The following is a 19218-nucleotide window of genomic DNA, read 5'->3' on the forward strand; positions in this document are numbered from 1 at the left end:
GGGTTTAGGGGGACAGGGGTGGGGGTGGGGGGAAGAGTAGACCTAAGTGAAAGAGTAAAGATTGGAAGTATGTGAGGGAACTTCCTTACAAAGGGGTATTTTTAGACTGGTTTGCCAAAAATAATAACAATGAGCATTTATGGAGTCAGAATGGAATCAAAAGAGAAAGAAGCCAATTTCTGTGCAAACTACCTTTATTTATAAAGAAAAAGTTCCCCATTTTGTTATAAACATAAAACCAGAGCTGTGTGAAGTCACTTTACTGGGCGGGATGAGGTGAGGCAGGGATCCTAGGGGATGCCAGTGGGCCTCATCCAGTCCCCAAAGCCGCTGGGAGAGGTGGGTTAAGAGGTGACTCCCCGGGAAATGGAGTGGCAACGGCCCATCCCAGGCTCAGCTGGGATTGAGGCGGCTTGCTTTGAGGCACAGTGGCAGGAAGAGGGAGAGGCACTTTGGACGGGGCCTGATTTGGCAAATGGAGGATCTCCTGCCCCCCTGAATGATTCCCAGCCCCACCTCAACCTCCTGTGGCTAAGGCAGATTCTTCAACTGAAGGCTGAGTTCTCCCAGATCTCCCAGGGGCTTCCACGAGAGCAGAGAACTAGTGGCGAGGACTGCGCCCCCTACTGGGCTGGGGGCATAAAGATGCAGCAGTAATGGAGGCGGAGGTCAGAAGCCAAGGCAGGGCTTCTTCTTCCAGTGTCCCTTGGAAATGTCCTTCTCTCCTGCTAGACCTTATTCCTCTGAGACTTCACCCTGGGGAAGAGCTGCGGAGACAGGAACTTCAGACAGACACCAGGAGCTCCCACGGCTCAACTCACCCCCAACTTTAATGGACACCCCTAATTCCATCCTCATCTTCCCACCCTAAAATATATGTACTGTCTCCAATCCCCCATCCCTTCCTAATGGACTCTTTCAGCATCTTCCAGATCACTCGGGAACCCTCAATTCCCAACACTTCCAAGCACCAGGTGGAACCTTCCAATTGCCAGCCCCATTGATGAAAGGGAATATTCCCAGTTGTCCCCGGGGCCATAAAGGCCATGCCTGCCTCTCCCTACTACCACAGCTGTCTGTTTGGATCTCATTTCCACCTATCCCCAAATTAAAAGAATCTCCCCTCCCAGGAATATAATAGAATCTTCCTGGTCTCCTCTCCTCAACCCTAGTAGAAGCTTCTTCAGTTCTACCATACTGTTAATAATGGGTCCTTTCATACCCTGCCCAATCTGATGTAATAAAAGCTTTCTCACCACCATGCCTGTTATTTTACAATTTTTTAACTTTCCCTATCACTAAAATGGGACTCTTTTTGGTAGTTCCCCACGGCTAAAATGGATTCTTCTTTAACTTCCCCATCAATATGATCAGGGATGATAATCAAAATATTTGACGGGGCACTGCCCAGGCAAATAACCAGTGAACTGCACTAGTTATATACCCTACGAAATATACCCCCCACATAAGTGCGAGTCTTCTAAGGGGCTCTTCCTCACCTGCCCCCCTAGCTGTAACGGACTGCCCCTTACTTCCTCCATTACTATAATGGGCTTTTCCTTGTCTCCCCACAATCAATAATGGACTCTTCCGAATCCGTCCATCACTCTAACGGCCTCGCTCCCTCTCGCCCCATTTTTACTGTGGGATCTTCTGCTTCCCCAACGGCCTCCCAGTTGTCCATCAGGAGTCTCCCTGTATCTCCTCCGGGCTCACCCCAAAGTAGTTACGGGGCACGTAGCCCTCCTGGCCGTGCAGTGTGGCCCACCACCAATCGTTCTCCTCTGGCCCGTCCCTCCGCAGCACGGTGACCAACTCGCCCTCACGGAAGGACAGCTCGTCCCCGAACTCCGCGCTGTAGTCCCAGAGCGCGTACACTGTCCCGTTGTGCATCAGTCCCATGCTCTGCTCCACATCTGAAAGATGCCGGATTGTGAGACCCAGGAACCTCTGGGGACGCGGGGCATGCTGGGGACAGGGACAGGCCCCGCGGGTCAGACCTGCTCAGGGCTGGGGGAGGAACCACCTGGGAGGTTGTGTGTGCCCTGTCTGGGAAGGGAGAGCTGGCGTCAGATGCCGGGACAGGAATTCCCTAGCATGCAACATCATTGGGGTGCATCAAGCTGGGCCACCAACAGTTCTGGTAGGGTAAGTGGTACCCATTCCCCTCTGGCGCGTTGTTAAATTCCCATATCGGCCCCAGAGGTACAGTTCTCTGCTCCCAGCTTAAGCGGTACAGTCCTCACAGAGGATTTAAACCTTTCTTCAGATGGTACAGTCCACCCTACTTCCTCCCCCTCCTCGCACCCCGTATGGTCCCATCAGCACCCTTTCCAGGTGGTGCAACTCCACATGCCCAAGTGGTAGTCTCCAAAGAGGATGTCATTTCTTCTCCAGTTGGTACAGCCCACCCTAACCTCCCCACTTAAGTGGTACTGTCTCCAACAAGGATTTAGCCCCTTTCGCGATGGTATAGTCCACCATGCCCCACCCCTTTAAGTGGTTCAGTCCACTGTGTTCTAGCTTCTCCTCTCCTCCCTTCCAGGTGCATGGTCCAATCTCTACTTCACCTTCACAGAACCCTTCTAGTTCGAGGCAGGTAACCTGTTGCTGTGGAGATTCAGGCTCATAGCGACCCTAAGAGGCCAAATCTCATAGGTTTCACCTACCTGTGACAAAAGTGTAACGGCCCAGCCCCCCCACCAAAAAAAAAGGTTGCTCCCTTCGCCCGTCCGGTAAATGATCTACCTCCTGCCAGAGTGTGCAGTCCATGTCTGCCCCTGCTCACCTGTGCCACAGGCGTTACAGCCCTGTGCCTCTTGCTCACTTTCTGCCACAGATGGCAGAGTCTGCTGTCATGTAGCCCCTCCAGGCTGACCTCTCAAATACCTAACCCAGCCTGACTTCCTCCAACTTTCTGTGAAGTCCCTATCCCCCACTGAATGGTACAACTTGCCTCTCCAGGGGTGTAGTACAGACTCTCTGCAAGCCCCCAGGCTACAGCCTACTTCGCCCTCCTATTAGGGAACCAGGTGGCTCAGTACCATGCCTCTACTTCCTCAGGTGATGTAGCTTGCCCCTGGAGATACATAGTACAGCCCCATGTCTTCCCTACAAGTGGTACAGCCCCCTCCCAAGCAGTCACTGCCTGCTCACCTGCAAGGTGTGTGGTACTGCCTCTCCCACAGGTGACAGAGCTCACCTGCCCAGCCCTGTGTCAGGTAGATGGTACAGGTGCAATGGCCAACTCTCCACCCCCACAGGTGAGCGTGCAGATGAGCAATACAATCTCCACGACCACTCTTCTTCCACAGGTGTCCAGGTCACATGGCAACCCCATGTCCCCGTCCCTCAAAAGTAGCCGCTCACCGCCCCCCGCCCAGCTTGCACCTGCCAGGTAGGCAGCCCTCTTCTCCTCCGCTGTCCTGCCAAGTGGATGGCACAGCCCCCACAGGTGACACAGTTGGAGCCCGCCGCCACTCCCCCATTTGTTGCGTGGTTGGTTCAAACTCCCAAGGCCTCCCCGCTCCTCGCGGGTGGCAGGCTGCCACCCCTCCCCCACCTGCGCACCTGTCAGCTGGGCTGTCCAGCCCCCATGTGCCCCTCCGCACTTCCCGGAAACGCCCCAGCCCTGCCTTGCACCTGCCAAGTAGGTGGCGCAGTCGGTATAGCCCTCGCGGTAGGGGTCGCACTTCTCAATGGCGGTCGTGCCGTCACTGAGCGTGGTGGCGAAGATGGCAGCGCCGTGCTGCACCAGCGCCATGCAGATGGCCGTATCATTGCACGACGCTGCGCAGTGCAATGGTGTCCTGTGGGTGGGTGGCAGGAGTGAGAAAGAGGCTGCGCCCGGCCGCGGGAGTCCTACCCGCAGCGCCATCCCCGCCCGCGCCCACCTCATGCGGGTCCGGACTTACCAGCCGTGGCTGTCTGGGGAGTTGACATTGGCGCCCGCGGCGATGAGGAAGTCCACGATGGGGTAGTTGGCACCGCAGATGGCGTTGTGCAGGGCCGTGATGCCCTCCTCATTGGGCTGGCTCGGGTCGTTCATCTGCACGGGGTTGGGCAGGGGCGCTCAGTCCTGCGGCTGCCCCGCGATCGTCCCCTCCCCACAGCCCAGCTAGCGGGGGGGCAGAACTCACCTCCTTCACCGCTTGCTGCACCACGTCCAGCTCCCCGGTCAGCGCCGCGTCCAGCAGCAGCACCAGCGGGTTGAGGCGCGCGCGGCGGGCCTTGCGCGGGGAGCCAGCCTTCCGCAGCACCGAACGCATCTCCTGGAGACAGGGCGGGGGTTCAGCGACTTGGGAAGGGGCTGTTAGTATACCCATTACCTAGAGTGAGAAACAGAGGCCCAGGGACTGGGCAGTTACTGCCCCTGGCCACCCAGCTAGACAAGGGCAGGGTTTGGATTGGAACCCACCCAGAGAGGTCCAGAGTGGTGGTAGTGGGGTGGTGCCTCAGTTCTCCTATAGCCTCTGATTCCCTACAACAGTCAGGGAATCCTGTGACTTTGGATTCTTGAGCCATGAGCCCTAAAAGGAAGCTGGGAGAGTACCGAGTTGATGGCAAAGTAATTCTACCCCTTCCAGGTGGTGATTGTGGAAGCCAGTTATTCAATTCACACAGAATCATTTCTTTGAGAAGAAATGATATGAAGCACATGTGACAAAATACTGTTGTTGGTGTGTGCCATCGAGTTGATTCTAACTCATAGCTACTCCGTAGGACAAAGAACTGCCCCATAGGGTTTCCTAGGCTGTAACCTTTAAGGGAGCAGATAGCCAAGTCTTTTTGCCCAAGGAGCAGCTGGTGGGTTTGAACCTCTAACTTTTCCGTTAGCAGCCAAGTGCTTAACCACTGTGCCACCAAGGCTCCTGACAAAATATTACTGACTGTCAATACCAGATGTTTGGGATATGAATATTTATATTATTCCTTGCATTTTTATTTTTAACTTTCAATTCTCCCCATGCAAGATTCATTTATTCTGAGTATGTAAAGTTTGTGATTCTGGCCTTGACTGTCTCTAGAATTTCAGTAAGTTCAAGGTTCTGGAATTCAGAGATCCCAAGAGCTGCAGTTGCTGATTCCAAGATTCTCTGAGGCTCGGCCATCAGAGTTTTCAGTATGCTGTGACTCTATCAGTTCTAAGTGGTGCTGTTTCATTTTGCTGAGGGTCCGGAACTTGACAATCCTGAGATCCTATGATTGAGAACTTTAATGTTTTACAGACAGAATTTCATTCCAAAAGCTTGAAAAGATACACTCAAAATGTTAACCATGTTTCTTTCTAAGTGCTGTGACTGTCATCTTCGTTCTACTTTTGTCTATTTCTCCCAAGTTCTGTATGGTGTTTGTATATTCCTTTAAAGTGAAAAATGTTAATTAAATAGAATTCTGCATTATAACATATTAGTGCACTAATCTGTGATTTTTATGATTCAAATTACAAGATTCTATAATTTTCAGGTTTGGTAACTTCAAGTACTAGTAACAACCAAGGTCCGTGATAAAACAAAAGTTGCCGTTGAGTCCATTCTGACTCATAGCAACCCCATGTGTGTCAGAGTAGAACTGTGCTCCATGGGGTTTTCAATGGCTGATTTTTCAGTAAATCGCCAAGCCTTTCTTCTGAGGCATCTCTGGGTGGACTTGAATCTCTAATCTTTCAGTTAGCAGCCATGCGCGTTAACCATTTGCACCACCCAGGGAGTCCGAAGTCCACGATACTAACTTTATAATTCTAAGATCCTATTATTCAAATCCTAAGTACACTCAGATTCTGAAATGTCACCATTCTGACATTTTGGTGCCAGGATGTAATTCTTGAATTCTGTGATTTTTCAAGTTTCTTTGTGGCCAGGATGTGTGAGTCTACCATGGGACAACTCTACCAGTTCAAGACATTGTCATTTTTCCACTCTTAATGTCAAGATCCTGACCTCAACATTCCTTGGATCCACCCTCAGGAGAGCCTGAGACGTGTAGGGGTATCCACATGACCGCAAATTCTCCTCTACTCACACATATCTGGTATTCAGGATTATTCCCTGTGTCTGCACACACCCACACCACTCTCCCTGGCCAAGAACTGGACCAATATCATCAGGAGACCATCCATGGACTGCCGATGAAATGATAAGAACGATGACAGCAGTCAGCAGTTATGAGGTACCAAATGCTATCTGAAGCACTTTAACCAGCTGCTGGCCAGCCGATTCTGATTTACAGCAACCCTATACGACAGAATAGAACTGCTCCACAGGGTTTCAAGACTGTAAATCTTTATGGAAGCAGACTGCCCCATCTTTAAGCGGCCGAGCACTTAACCACCATGCCACCAGGGCTCCTAAGCACTTTAACTATCTTTATATATTTAAACCTCACAGGAATCCTATGTGGTGGGTGCTATTATCCTCATCCCCATTTCACAGACGAGGAACCTGAGGCCCAGAGAGGCTAAGTGTCCTTCCCAAGGTTGCTCAGCGATTAAGTTGTGTGGAGCTGAGATTTGAATCCAGACAGACCAGCTCTGCAGCTGCTGTGCTTAACCATGACACCCACGGCCTCAGGGACCAGATTTGCTCTTGAAAATTTGAAACAGAAGAGGCTCAGAGTGGAGTCAGAGGACAGTATGGGTTTGAACTAAGAAGTTATTTTGAGTTGGGGCTGGGTGGGCCATTTTTACCCATAGGCTTCTTGAGGGGTAAGAGGACAGAGCGGATGGATGGATGGATAGATAGGTAGACAGACAGATAAACCAGAGGAGAAAGCAGATCCACAGAGGGTAGACATGTGAGACCGTCTGGCTCCCAGAGAGAGAGACAGTGCCTTGATTCAGACATGCTTTCCAGGTTCCAGAATAAACCCAAGATTCAGTCATTTCCAGGCTGTGAGACTGAGATTCCTGAAGGGATGCCCAGGGGGGCAGTTTACTGAAGAGAAGGAGCATAGAAAGTCTCCAGGTGGATGCCCCTCCATACACATTCTCCCCTTCTGAACATGGGCACACCTAGATTAAAGACTACATTTCCAGCCTCCCTTGCAGCTAGATTCCTGGCCAGTGGGTTGGAGGCAAACAGATGTGTGCAATTCCCAGGTTCTGTCCTAAAACGGAAGGACCACTTCCTCTTCTTCCTTCCCTCTTCCTGGCTGGAATGCAGGCTTGGTGGGAGTCATTGTGGGCCATGAAGGCAAGGTAACCCCCAAGGAATGGTGGAACCCCAAGTAAACAGAGCCTGGGTCCTGACTCCACAGGGCCGTCTACCAGCCCTGGACTACTTATTCCTGGACTCCTGCTCAAAAGAGAAATAAACTTCTGTCACATTAAACCAGAAAACCCAAATTCATTGCTGTTGAGTCAATTCTGACTCATGGCGACCCCATGTGTTAGAGTGGAACTGCTCCATAGCGTTCTCTTGGGTGCAATCTTTAAGGAAGCAGAGTGCCAGGCCTTTCTTTCATGGCACTGCTGGATGGGTTCAAACTGCCAACCTTTAGGTTAGCAGTCAAGCATAAACCATTTGCACCATCGGGGACCTTGTATCTCATTAAAGCCACAACATTTTAGAGTCTCTTGGTTACAGCAGCTGGATCCTTATGCTAACTAATACACCTCAGTGTCTTCCTGTATCACTTACCATGTTCTGTGGCTGCTCTGATGGGCTGCTCTGGGGTGGGGCCAGGGGTGGGATGGGAGCTGGTAGGGCAGGGGCTGGGGGCCCTGCCCTGGCCTCAGATCCCTCAGTGATAGCGGACAGCTCAGGCTCCGGCCCCCCAGGCCCTGGTCGTTGACGATGGAAAAGACGGTTAATGATCTGCTGGTACTGCTTCTTGTGGGTGGGGGGCAGGGCCACAGCAGGGCTCTGCTCCATGGAGCCCCTGCGTTTGAGGGGCCGTGGAATCTCCGCCAGCACCCGAGCCACCTCCTCCAGCTCAGGCACTGACTGCGCCTCAGGCGGTAGCGCTGGCTGCAGCCGCGTGGGGCTGAGGGGCCGAGTTAGGGTGCCTTCGTCCACATCACCAGCCTCCAGCCCTGGTGTCAGCAGCCCCTCCAGCTCCGGCTCAGGCTCCAGCTCAGCAGGGGGCTTGGGGGGGCCTAGCAGGAACAAGAGATCCATCAGAGGAGACCTCCCCCAAGACTCCTTCCCCACAACTTCCAGGGCCTGCTAACAGCACTTGCTATGTGACCTCAGAGTAGTTCCCTACCCTCTCTGGGCTACACTTTCCTGAGCTGTGAATAATATAAAATTATGGCACCTCCCATTTATCCAGCAATGATTACGTGCCTGGCATTTGACAAGCCTATCTTATTGAATTCTTCCCACTACCTCGTGAGGTAGATACTGCTGTCATTGCCTATTACAGAAAGGGAAACTGAGTCTCAGAGAGGGCAGGTCAGTTGACCAAAGCACACAGCCGGGATCTTAACTCCATCCTGACTCCAGAATCTGTGCTCCTACCAACCATGGCAGACTTGACTTTCTAAGATTCTAAGAAAACTCCTCCTGGGACTGGAATCCTGACACTCAGTGGTCTCTCCTCTCTGTCTTATTCCCCTCTAGAGATGCTTCTAAAGCATAACAGTAATAAATATGAATGGTAATAATAATAGTAATAAACATCACTAATAACATTACTGATATTATTACTAACAATTATTACTAATAATATTATTATATAATATTAAAACCAAACCAACAAAACTCATTGCCTTCAAGTTGATTCTGACTCATAGTGACCCTATATGACACAGTAGAACTGCCCCTATAGGGGTTCCAAGGCTGTAAATTCTTACAGAAGCAGACTGTCACAACTTTCTCCTGTGAAACAGCTTGTGGGTTTGAACTGTCAACCTTTTGATTAGTAGCCAAGCACTCAACCAGTGTGCCACCAGGGCTCCGTATATAATATTAATAATAATTTTTAGTAATAATAGCATTATTACTACTATTAATAATAGTAACATAATATTACATTACTGAGATTGTTTATATTATTAGTAAATATTACTACTAATAATAGTCGCTGTCCTTGGTGGCCCAAGTGGTTAAGTGCTTGGTTGCTAACCAAAAGGTTGGCAGTTCAAATCTACCAGCCACTCCTTTGAAACCCCATGGGGCAGTTCTACTCTGTCCTACAGGGTTACTATGAGTTGGAATCAACTTGACAGCAACAGTTTGGATTTGGTTAAGGCAGGTATTATCAATTTTTCTTCATAGATGAGAAAACTGAGACTCAGAGAGGTTAAGAAATTTATACTGATCACATAGCAAGTCAATTGTCAAAAGGGGCTCAAACCCACTCTGCTTGACTCTAGGTCCTGTATTTGTAACTCCTCTGATCTTGCACCAAAAAATATGAATTATTATTACAACCAATATGATAGCTATTGAGGGGTTACTATGCATCTGGTGCTATTTTAAGGAGTTTATATGGATTAAATTATCTAATACAATATTCCAGTCAAGCAGGTTCTATCATTACTCTCCTTTTACACTTAAGGGAACTGAGGCTCAGAGAGGTTAAGTGACTTTCCTAAGGTCAAACAGCCTGGAGCTAGGCAGTCTGGCTCTGGTGACCATGCCTATCTACGGTGCTATCCCTGCCACCTGAGCAAATTTCCAAGCTCTTATGACCTATCTCTCTGCAGCGACAGTGCCTGGAAAAGGTGTTGGGCCCCGATGGCTCCCCCAATTTGTCATCCCATCACCCAGTCCTTTGGGGGCTCTATTGAGGACTCACCTTCGCTCACAGGGGGCCGTGTCTGTTGGGGGATTTGTGGGGCTGGGGCAGGGGGTTGGGGCTGAGGCTGTGGCTGAGGCTGGGGGGGAGGCTGGGACTGGGGAGGCAGCTTAGGCGGGGGTGCCCGGTTGAACATCGGGGAGCCAGGGAGCACGGCCCTGCTGGCCCCATTCTCCCAGAAGGCATTCTGCAGCTTGAATATCATGCTGAGGGGGATGGGGCGCTGGCGGGGGGCACTACGGGGCTGGGGGCTAGAAGGGGGCATGGGGATGCGGCTGATGGGCTGCCAGTTGCGGGGCAAAGTGCCTGCAGACCCCGCGGAGCCCAGGGAGCGGCGGTAGCTGCCCACATCGGAACGCCTGTCGTTGGCCAGAGGGGACACTTTGTAATTGCGGGGCAGGGTGGCGCTGGTGAAATTGTCCTAGGGGAGAAAAGGAGGGAAGGGACTCAGGCGGGAGGAAGCTGAGAGCAAGGAAAGGATGAGGGAGGAGAGGGAAGGACAAAAAAGCGAGAGGGAAGCTCGAGGGACTGATAGCAAGGAAAAGCCTGGGAAAGGGTGGGAATCCACAAGGCTGGGGGGCAGCCAGGCGGTGGAGACTGGTCCTGACCCCCCTATACCCGTTTCCCATCCCCCAGCTTCCCCCGCCTGTCACCTTGCCAGCGGTCCCCAGTCCATCCAGGCTGCTCTCTCTCCAGGGTGACAGCTGCAGGACAGGCAAGGCTGGCCGCGCGAAGGCGTCCAAGCCTGCGAGGAGGGGATCGTTAGGGTCTGGGGGGCCTCCCTTCCTGCCCTCCCCCCTCCTCGTGCCTCCCAGCACTCACGCTCATAGCTGGAGGTCTGCGAAGACTTCTTTTCGTACGCCACGTCCAGGTCGGACTCGTTCCAAGCCTTGGGGGGCCGCCGGCGCAGTGTCAGGTCGTCTGGGAAGAGGTTTCCGAGTGAGGGCGCGGGCGGAGGTTGATCCGGGTCCGCACCCTGCACAGGTCTCCCCGCGTCCCAGCCCGGCGCTCACCTTGGGCTCGCAGAGGCGGCGCGAAGGCGCTGCCGCCGGCGCCCGGCAGGGGGCTCCCGAACGCCGCCGGTGGGTCGTAGGCAGCGGCAGGGGGGCGCGGTGAGGGCCCGCGCTCAGGAAAGAAGGCCTGGGGCCCCTCCGCCAGGGGGCTGCCACGCGGGGAGACGGCGCGGCCCAGGAAATCGAAAGGCGTAGGGGGACCCTGCTGGCGCAATGGGCCAGGCCCAGGCCGCGGGGAGGGCGCGCGACCCAGGGAACCGCTTGCGCCATCGAAGCCGCGCGGCCGGGGCGACGGCGCGCGATCCAAGCTGCCGTAGGCATCCGGCTGCAGGTAGAGCGCGGTGCGCGGCGACGACGGCCGGCCCTTGGTGGACAGCTGGCTGTAGGGAGGCAGGGCCGGGGCGCCCTCCGAGCGTCCCAACGAGGTGTCTGTGCTATCGGTGGCCGCCTTCCGGGGGGACCCGCGGCTGCTGAAGGGCTCGGGAACTGGGCTGGAGCTGTACCGGGACCGCTGTGCCTGGCCATGGAGGGGCAAAGGGAGACATTAGTGGAGGGGTCGGTAGAGAGTCAAAAGAGGTCATCGAAGGTCAACCCAAGGGAATCGGACACCAGCTGGAGATTCAGGCAGAGAGCCCAGGTGAGGAATGCTGGGGAGAGCCCTGAAATCAGAGTTGAGGCTAGCCCTTAAGTGCCTTTGCGCAGAGCTGAGGCTAGACCATGCACTACGTTTGTGCAGTCTAGGGAAAGGCCCCTTTCTTTCTGAGGGTCCTGCTGGTCCTCTCCAATGTCTTTGAAAAGTCCACAACCTGCACGACCGTATGTGACAGCCTTGCTTGAAATCCAGGCCTCTACCAAGGGTGTGGAGAGAAGCTGGCTTTGGGGGCCAGGGTGGGGACCAAGGCAGGTGGGCTCACCCTAGAGGAGGCTCCAGCCTGGGGACCAGGAGGCGCCGGTGAGTCTGACCACAGCGACTCCAGCTGCTTAGTCAGTTCGTCTACCTTAGCTGCCGCGGTGTCCAGCTCCATCTGCTTCAAGTCCATGTGCTTCATGGCCAGCGCTGGGAACCGGGGGGTGGGGGGTGGGGGTTAAGGGTGGGGCCTCCTGCAGGGCCCCGCCCCTGCTACCGAAGGCCCCACCCCGGCAAGCACCGCCCCCTACCCCAGCTCACACTGGAAGTTCAGGTCCAGAAGGCCCCGCGCGCTCTGGAATGCCTCGCTGTCCATGGTGCCGGCCCGAGCAGGGCGCCTGTAGGGGGGGAGGAGCCTTCTCAAATCCCGCCCCTCCAAAGCCTGCCCACAAGGAACGTGGGGCTGACGGGTGGAGGGGCCAGCGTCTTTACACTCCATGTTCCTTCCACTGGAAGCGCCTTGCCCCTCCCTCCGCTTCCCAGCTAGGAATTGCCAACTCCTTCAACGCCCAGTTCACATGCCACCTAGAAGTCCCAACTCCTCTTTACAAGGCTCTGAACAATTTACTCTCTACTCGGCTCCTGGTCCGTCTCTTTATCTCAGCTCTAATAGGACTTATAAAAACCAAACCAAGCCCATTGCTGTCGAGTCGATTCTGACTCACAGCGACCCTATAGGACAGAGTAGAACTGCCCCATAGAGTTCCAAGGAGCGGCTAGTGGATTCGAACTATTGATTACCTACTATTTGCCAGGCATTATTAGTTGAACCTGTTGTTGTTAGGTGCCTCAGGTCGATTTTGACTCATAGGGACCCCATGTAACAGAGCAGAACTGCCCTCAGAGGGGTTCCTAGGCTGTAATCTTTACCGGAGCAGATTGCCAAGTCCTTCTCCCAGGGAGCGGCTGGGAGGGTTAGAACCTCCAACCTTTCGGTTAGCCACCAGGGCTCCTTATAGTGAACCTAGGATGTAATAATAATAGCTATCAATTATTGAATGCCTACTCTGGACCAGACACTGGACTAGACGCTGGGGACATTTTTTTAAATAATAATTATGCTGCCTACTGTGTGCCAGGACCTATGCCAGTTGCTTGGGCTATCAGGTAATAAAAACAACCATCATTCATCAAGGACCCACCGCCTTCTAGAATTATGCACCCAATACTGCATCCAATAGTCAAAACCACCTTAAAAAAACCAATTGCCATCGAGCTGATTCCGACTCATGGCAACCCCGTGTACATCAGGGTAGAACTGTGCTCCATAAGGTTTTCAGTGGCCGATTTTTTGGGAAGTAGATCACCAGGCCTTTCTTCCGAGGTGCCTCTGGGTGGACTCGAACCTCCAACTTTTCAGTTAGCAGCCAAGCGTGTTAACCATTTGTACCACCCCGGGGACACCAAAAATGACGTTTGTAGGCAAGAACGTGAGGTTCAAAAACATGCTGAAGGTCACCCAGCAAGAAGTCATTAGTACTAGGCTTCACACCCAAATCTTATTTGTTATTCTGAGTCATCTCCACCAGACTGGGGTGGTCCCAGAGAGGAGGGACCGCTCAGATTCCTCTCCCCCACGTCCCCACCCAGGGGAGGCATGGCTGACACAAACCTAGTGTTAGGAGGAGGAACAGGGAGTGGCCAGGGTGGATGGGTGGCTGTGGTCACTGGCCCAGTGGCAGGGGCCAGGCCAGCAGGAACCAGTCAGGCCAGTGCTATCCCCATTCTAGCCTCGACATCTGCCAGCCCTGCCACCTCCCACTGCACCAAGTGCTTCGCTTTGGTGATGCAGGTATGGGCAGCACGGTGGGCCGGGAAATGCCAACACAGCCTCTGTCTGGGAAGCCGTGGGAACAGAACCTGTCAGGACTGGCAGCTCCTCTGGGTGTGTTGGAAGTGTGTGACCTTGGGCAAGGAGTCCCCTCCGCTCCTCAGGCCTCAGTTGCCCCAACTGTGAAAGGAGGAGGCAAACCAGCTTTTCTTAGCGGCTCCTGAAATCTCTATGAGGCCTTGCTTCTGAAGCTGTAAGAACCTTGAGACTGTGATTAAAGTTCTGAAAACCAAAAAACCAAATTCTGACTCATAGCGATCCCATGTGTCACAGAGTAGAACTATTCCATAGGATTTTCTTGGCTGTAGTCTTTAAGGAAGCAGATCACCAGCCCTTTGTTCCACGGCACAGCTGGGTGTGTTCAAACCTCCAACCTTTAGTTTAGTAAGACCAAACCAGACCAAACCCATTGCCACTGAGTCAGTTCTGACTCATAGTGACCCTAGAGTTGAGTGAAAATCATTTGGACCACTCATACCAAAACAACCCAAACCCCTTGCTGTCAAGTGGATTCTGACTCATAGCAGCCCTATAGGGCAGAGTAGACCTACCCCGTAAGGTTTCCAAGGAGTGGCTGGTGGATTCAAACTGCCGACCTTTTGGTTAACAGCCAAGCTCTTAACCACTGTGCCACCAGGGCTCCATTTCACCACCCAGAAATGCCTAATTAAAGTTCTACAGAGCCTAAAATCCTCAGCTTGAGATTCTATTATTGCAAAGTTCTGAGTTCAAGATTCTGTCTTTGGAACATTCTAGAATTCTCTGATTTGGATATTCTAGAGTCCTAAGTCTTTCTGCACCACCTTCTATCTATTCCAGGATTCCACTGCCCTCACAGTCTAGGTGGATGTGTGGTATAGTGCGGTGAATAAGCACAAGCAATGGAGCAGAACTTCCAGGGTTTAAATCTGGCCATACCATCTTCCAACCCTAGCAAGAGGTTTCCTGATCTGTAAAACGGGGATAAATAACAATCCACCTCACAGGACTTTTGTGAAGATCCAACTGGCCAGAAGGTACAGGGGAAACTCAGCGCTCTGAGAACTGAGGCCTCAGAAAGTAGAGAGGACAGGAATCAAAACTCGAGGCTTTTAGATTCTCAGAAAGAGATACACAGGAAAACACTCTGTGCCTGTTAAAATATTAAAATGAACAAGTCTATGCAGCCTCCACTGCCACTATTCCGGCAGCGACTGGTTCTTTGGGGGGATTTCACGATTCTCAAATTTTTAAGATTCTCAGATTCCAGGCTGACGTCCCCTGGCACTAAGGAAATGCCAGCCCTGGGCGTGGGGCCGTTCCGGGGGCTCGTGCGCGCGGAGGTATCCGGGCCGCCAGGGGGCGCCCCCGGGTCACGGCCCGACCCCGGACGGGCGGGCGGACAGCACCTGAGCTAAGTTCGCCGGAATGCGCTGCGGGCCCAGACAGGTGCGGCACGTCCTGCGGCGGAGGGGCGGGGACCGCGTGGGTCTTGGGGGCGGCGAGGGCCGCGCCTCTGTTTACAGGGCCCTACCTCAGCACTCCACCCACAGGTCCCTTCCCCCGGGCTCCCCTCCCACTCCAACTCCCGTTCCCTCAGCTCTCCTCCACCCCCAGGTTCCTTCCCCAGGCTCGCTACCACCTCTCCAAACTCCCCTCCGGGCTCCCTCACCCCCAGTTCCCTCCTAGAGCTCCTTACCACCTCTCCAAACCCTCCTCTGGGCTCCCCCACCCCCAGGTTCCCGCCTCCGGGCTCCCCTCCAACTCCAGCTCCCCATCCTCAGCCTGCCCCCTCCCCTCTACCTGTCCTTCTCCGGTCTCTCGTCCTTCTCCCGTCTCTCCCGCACCTCAGCCAGGTTCTTTGGAGTTAAGGTTTCTGAGGTCTTCCTAGAGGAGTCATCCTTAGTAGGAGCTGGGTCAGAGCGCCAGGCAAGGCTGGGAACACTGAGAATACTATAGCTCTGTTGGGGCTGACTAGACCTGGGACAGGTCCCGCCCTCTTGGAGAATTGATTTACAGTCTGTGGGACGTTCTGCGGCCATCTGTGGCTGTCTGTGGAAAGGAAAAGGGCCTTCCCCTCTCTCAGCCTCCACCTTGGACTAGTTATTTAGCTTCTCTGTGCCTCAGTCTCCTCCTGTGTATGAATTAATACCTTCACCTCAAAGGGTTGTGAGGTTTGTGTGACATGATTTATGTACTGGGTTTCGAAGAGTGCAGGGCATGAAATAAAGCTCCCACACATAAAAAAATCTGCTGCCGTCGAGGCCATTCCGACTCTTGTTGTTGTTGAGTTGATTCCTACAGGACAGAGTAGAACTGCTCTGTAGGGTTTCCAAGGAGCAGCAGCTGGTAGATTCGAACTGCTGACCTTTTGGTTAAGCAGCAGAGCTCTTCACCACTGTGCCACCAGGACTCCTTCCAACTCTTAGCGACCTTATAGAGCAGAGTAAACAAAAACCAAACCAAACCCATTGCCTTCGAGTCGATTCCGACTCATAGTGACCCTAAAGGGCAGTAGAACTGCCCCATAATGTTTCCAAAGAGCACCTGGTGGATTCGAACTGCCGACCTTTTGGTTAGCGACCCTATAGAACAGAGTAGAACTGCCCCATAGGGTTTCCAAGCCTGTAATCTTTACCAGAAGCTGACTGCCACATCTTTCTCCTGCAGAGTGGCTGGTAAATTCCTTCGACCTTTTGGTTGGCAGCCTAGCGTTTAACCACTACACTACCAGGGCTCCTCAAAGCTTACATACGTAGAATTATTATATTACCTGCCTTCCTCACCTGTACATTAAGCAAACACAGGGTCTGGCACAGAAGGAAGGCTCAAGACCCAAAGTGACTCCTTGAGTCTCCACTTCTTGAGCCATGGGATCTCGGCACCCCTAATTCACCCTGTACATCTCTGAGTTCTGGCCAGTGATCACCCCCACTAATTTAGGGACAGGGGCAGGAAGAGCCCTGGAAGATTCCAGATAGAGGGAAGTGGAAGCCCAGGGTGTGGGCTGTGCCTGCTCTCCGGCTTCAGTTTCCCCATCGGAGCAGGGAGGAGTCAGTTCCTGGGGTCAGCAAACCTCATTCATGGTGGACTGTTGCACAGTTGCCTGAGAGGTCTCCTCTGGATGATGGGAACCATCTTGTCTACCTCGTGGAAACCGATGCCAGCCCAGAGCCTGGCACGCTCTGAGCCCTGGCTTCGCAGCCACAGTTATTATTTTTAATTTCATCTTAGACTATCAGCAACTGCCCTTCAAGCCCAGACACTAGAAAGTGCGCTCTCATCCAAACCTCCTGCCTCTCCCACCCCTAGTTTAATCCCCCACATGACGCAGAGATGAGGGTGGAGAGAAGGGACAAGACAGAGGGAGGTGCCAGGCCCTGCCCTCCCCCAGCCTCAAGGACAAATAGACACCTCCCGAATTAGCTTCTATCCCTCTCTTATCTCCCACACTACCTCAGGTCAGACAGAGGAGGGTGGAGGTGACATTTCTCACCTCAGGGTCAGCGCAAGGAGCGCTGGAAGGGAGAAGGTTAGTCAGAAAATCTGGTGGGAACGGATGGAGTTCCGTCCACCAGAGAGGTGCAGAAGAAGAGGGATGTCAGATCCAGACCCCCAACTCTGCTGCCTGTGTGAGCACTCTAAGCCTCAGTTTACCCCTTCCTCTCAGTGTAATGTGTAAGTGCCCAGTCATACAAGCCCACCAGAATCCAACTCCGTGTTCTGGAATTCTGCCCTGGGTTCCAGAACGCCCCCTGCAAACCCCAGATATTTCCCACTCCCTATGGTGCAATAGGAGTCCCCCGCCCCCGCCAGGGGGCGCCTTGGGGCGGAAGTCCCTCCTCTGGTTAGGCAGGTCTGACGCCCCGGTTAATGACATGTTGGGGTTCGCGCGGCGGCACAGAGGAGGTTGGAGAGCTGCCTCGGCCCCCGCCTCCACCCCAGGGCCAAGAAGTCGCGGGGGGCGGGGGGAGGAAGCGCCAGGACACAGCCTTCGAGAGGGACCCCGTGTCCTTGTCCTGCTGCATTTCAGAGGCCCAGGTTCCACTATTCCCACCCTACCCCTAATTCTGATGGGTGATCTAAAGACTCAGCCGAGAAGACAGCTGGGGGGCGAGCAGGGATGGCCGCCCATTCCAGAGCTCCAAGAGTCCAAACCTTCCAATTCTGCCCAAGGCTCAGGGATCCAACACCCCAATTCTGCCCCAGGACTCAGGCTTCCGAACGCCTCCCATTCCTCGGACTCAGGAATCCCAGCTCCAACGTCTCCCCGGGTCCAAGTCGTCCGAGCCCAACATTCTGATAACTCAGGCATTTGAGTCCCCTTTCCTTCCGCCCAGTAAACCAGGCGTGCGAGTTCTCGCCTTCCAGGGTCCCAGGCGTTTGCGTACCCCCAATTCCGCCCCGGGACCCAGAGTCCGAATCCCCTCCCAGTCCTCCCAGGGACCCGGGCGTCTGGCTCCTCCCGGGCCGCTGGACCCCAGGGAAGTGGAACTCACGGATCCGGGCAGATCCTGGCACCGGGGGACTTCCTCCGGCTCCGGCTGCGGGGAGCGGAGGACCGAGAGGGGCGGGCGCCGGGAACAGGTTAGACGACGTGACTTAGGCTGGAGGGAGGTGGGTCCGGGAGGGGAGGGGGAGCCAGGGTCGCCTCGAGCACCTTGGGACTTGTAGTCCCGGAGGGTCAGGTCACAGACTGAGAAGTTCGCGTTTGGATTCGGCTGGAGTCCATTTCACAGACAGGAAGGGCGAGGCTCAGAGGCCGAGAAAGACCTGGCCAGGGAAACACAGGAGCAGAGTACTTCCCTGTGGCTGCAGGAGATAAAACTCCCGAGCCCCCGTCCCATCCCTGAGCCAGACTCAGTTTCATCCTTCCTGAGTGAAGGTTTGGACGCCACCAAAGGGGTAGAAGGTTAGAGGCTGGGGGAGGCTCATGTGCCCCGCCTCTAAGGCGAGAAAGGGGACCTGCTAAATCAGTATCCCCTTGGGCCTCAGGGTCTCAATCTCCCCGTCGGTAAAAAAGGGTTGGATCGCCCAGCAAGGGCGCCCAGAGTGGGAAGCTGGGACTATAATCCCCAGCAGTATCCGCGACGGACGTCGGGCACTCCCGCCTCGAGTCCTCTGGGAGTTGTAGTCCCGGAGCCCGAAGGGGCAGTGCCCCGGTGTCTTGCCCACCCGCAGGAACTGTCTGGAGATCCCGGGCAGAGGGAGCGCTTTTCCTTCCCCTGACCCTCCCTGCGCTCTGGGACTCTGCTCCCGCCCTATTCTAAAGTGGGATCTGAAATCTCAGCTGTGGGGGCGGGGAGCGACGCTGACACACCGGCCAGGAATGCAGTCGGGTCACCCTGTCTAACCACCGACCCGCGGCTCCACCCGCCGCCCCACGCGGCGCGGTAGGGGTGGGAAGGGGCGTGGACACCACCGCCAAATGCACGTGCACATGGCGCTGTTTACACGGGCCCCAGGACAGGTAGAGGGCGCTGGTCAGGGTTTCTACACCCTTTCCCAAAGCCGTCGGGAATGTCCCCACGCTCTAGACTAAATCCACGGGGGCATCTACCGGTCTCATTTGATCCACAACCTCCGCCCCTCAACCGCACCGCCCCACTCGTGTCCTGCTCCAAGGTTCGGAGGCTCAGCCCCTCGATCCCAGGCTCCGCCTCCTGGCTCGTCCTCCCCTTGTTTCCCGCTCGCAGAAGCCTGAAGGCCCCATCCCTGGCTGGTACTTCACACCATCGGAAGGGATT

The 19218-nt window shown here is 54.3% G+C and overlaps 1 protein-coding gene across 1 annotated transcript; it reads right to left on the minus strand.

Moving 5' to 3' along the window:
- Window positions 1–187: 187 nt before the first annotated feature.
- On the minus strand, window positions 188–18015 carry PPP1R13L (protein phosphatase 1 regulatory subunit 13 like). Its single transcript, XM_004381575.2, has 13 exons — window positions 17971–18015; window positions 11923–11999; window positions 11669–11811; window positions 10755–11265; window positions 10564–10662; window positions 10395–10486; window positions 9742–10162; window positions 7638–8095; window positions 4140–4271; window positions 3915–4048; window positions 3643–3809; window positions 1717–1916; window positions 188–767 (listed from the first exon to the last, which is right to left on the minus strand). The coding sequence occupies exons 2-13, from the start codon at window positions 11975–11977 to the stop codon at window positions 729–731; spliced, it is 2451 nt and encodes an 816-aa protein (XP_004381632.1). The 5' UTR covers window positions 11978–11999; window positions 17971–18015; the 3' UTR covers window positions 188–728.
- Between the last annotated feature and the right edge of the window lie 1203 nt (window positions 18016–19218).

The sequence above is a fragment of the Trichechus manatus genome, unplaced genomic scaffold, assembly GCF_000243295.1.
Source record: "Trichechus manatus latirostris isolate Lorelei unplaced genomic scaffold, TriManLat1.0 scaffold00087, whole genome shotgun sequence".
In the NCBI taxonomy this organism is placed as follows: domain Eukaryota; kingdom Metazoa; phylum Chordata; class Mammalia; order Sirenia; family Trichechidae; genus Trichechus; species Trichechus manatus.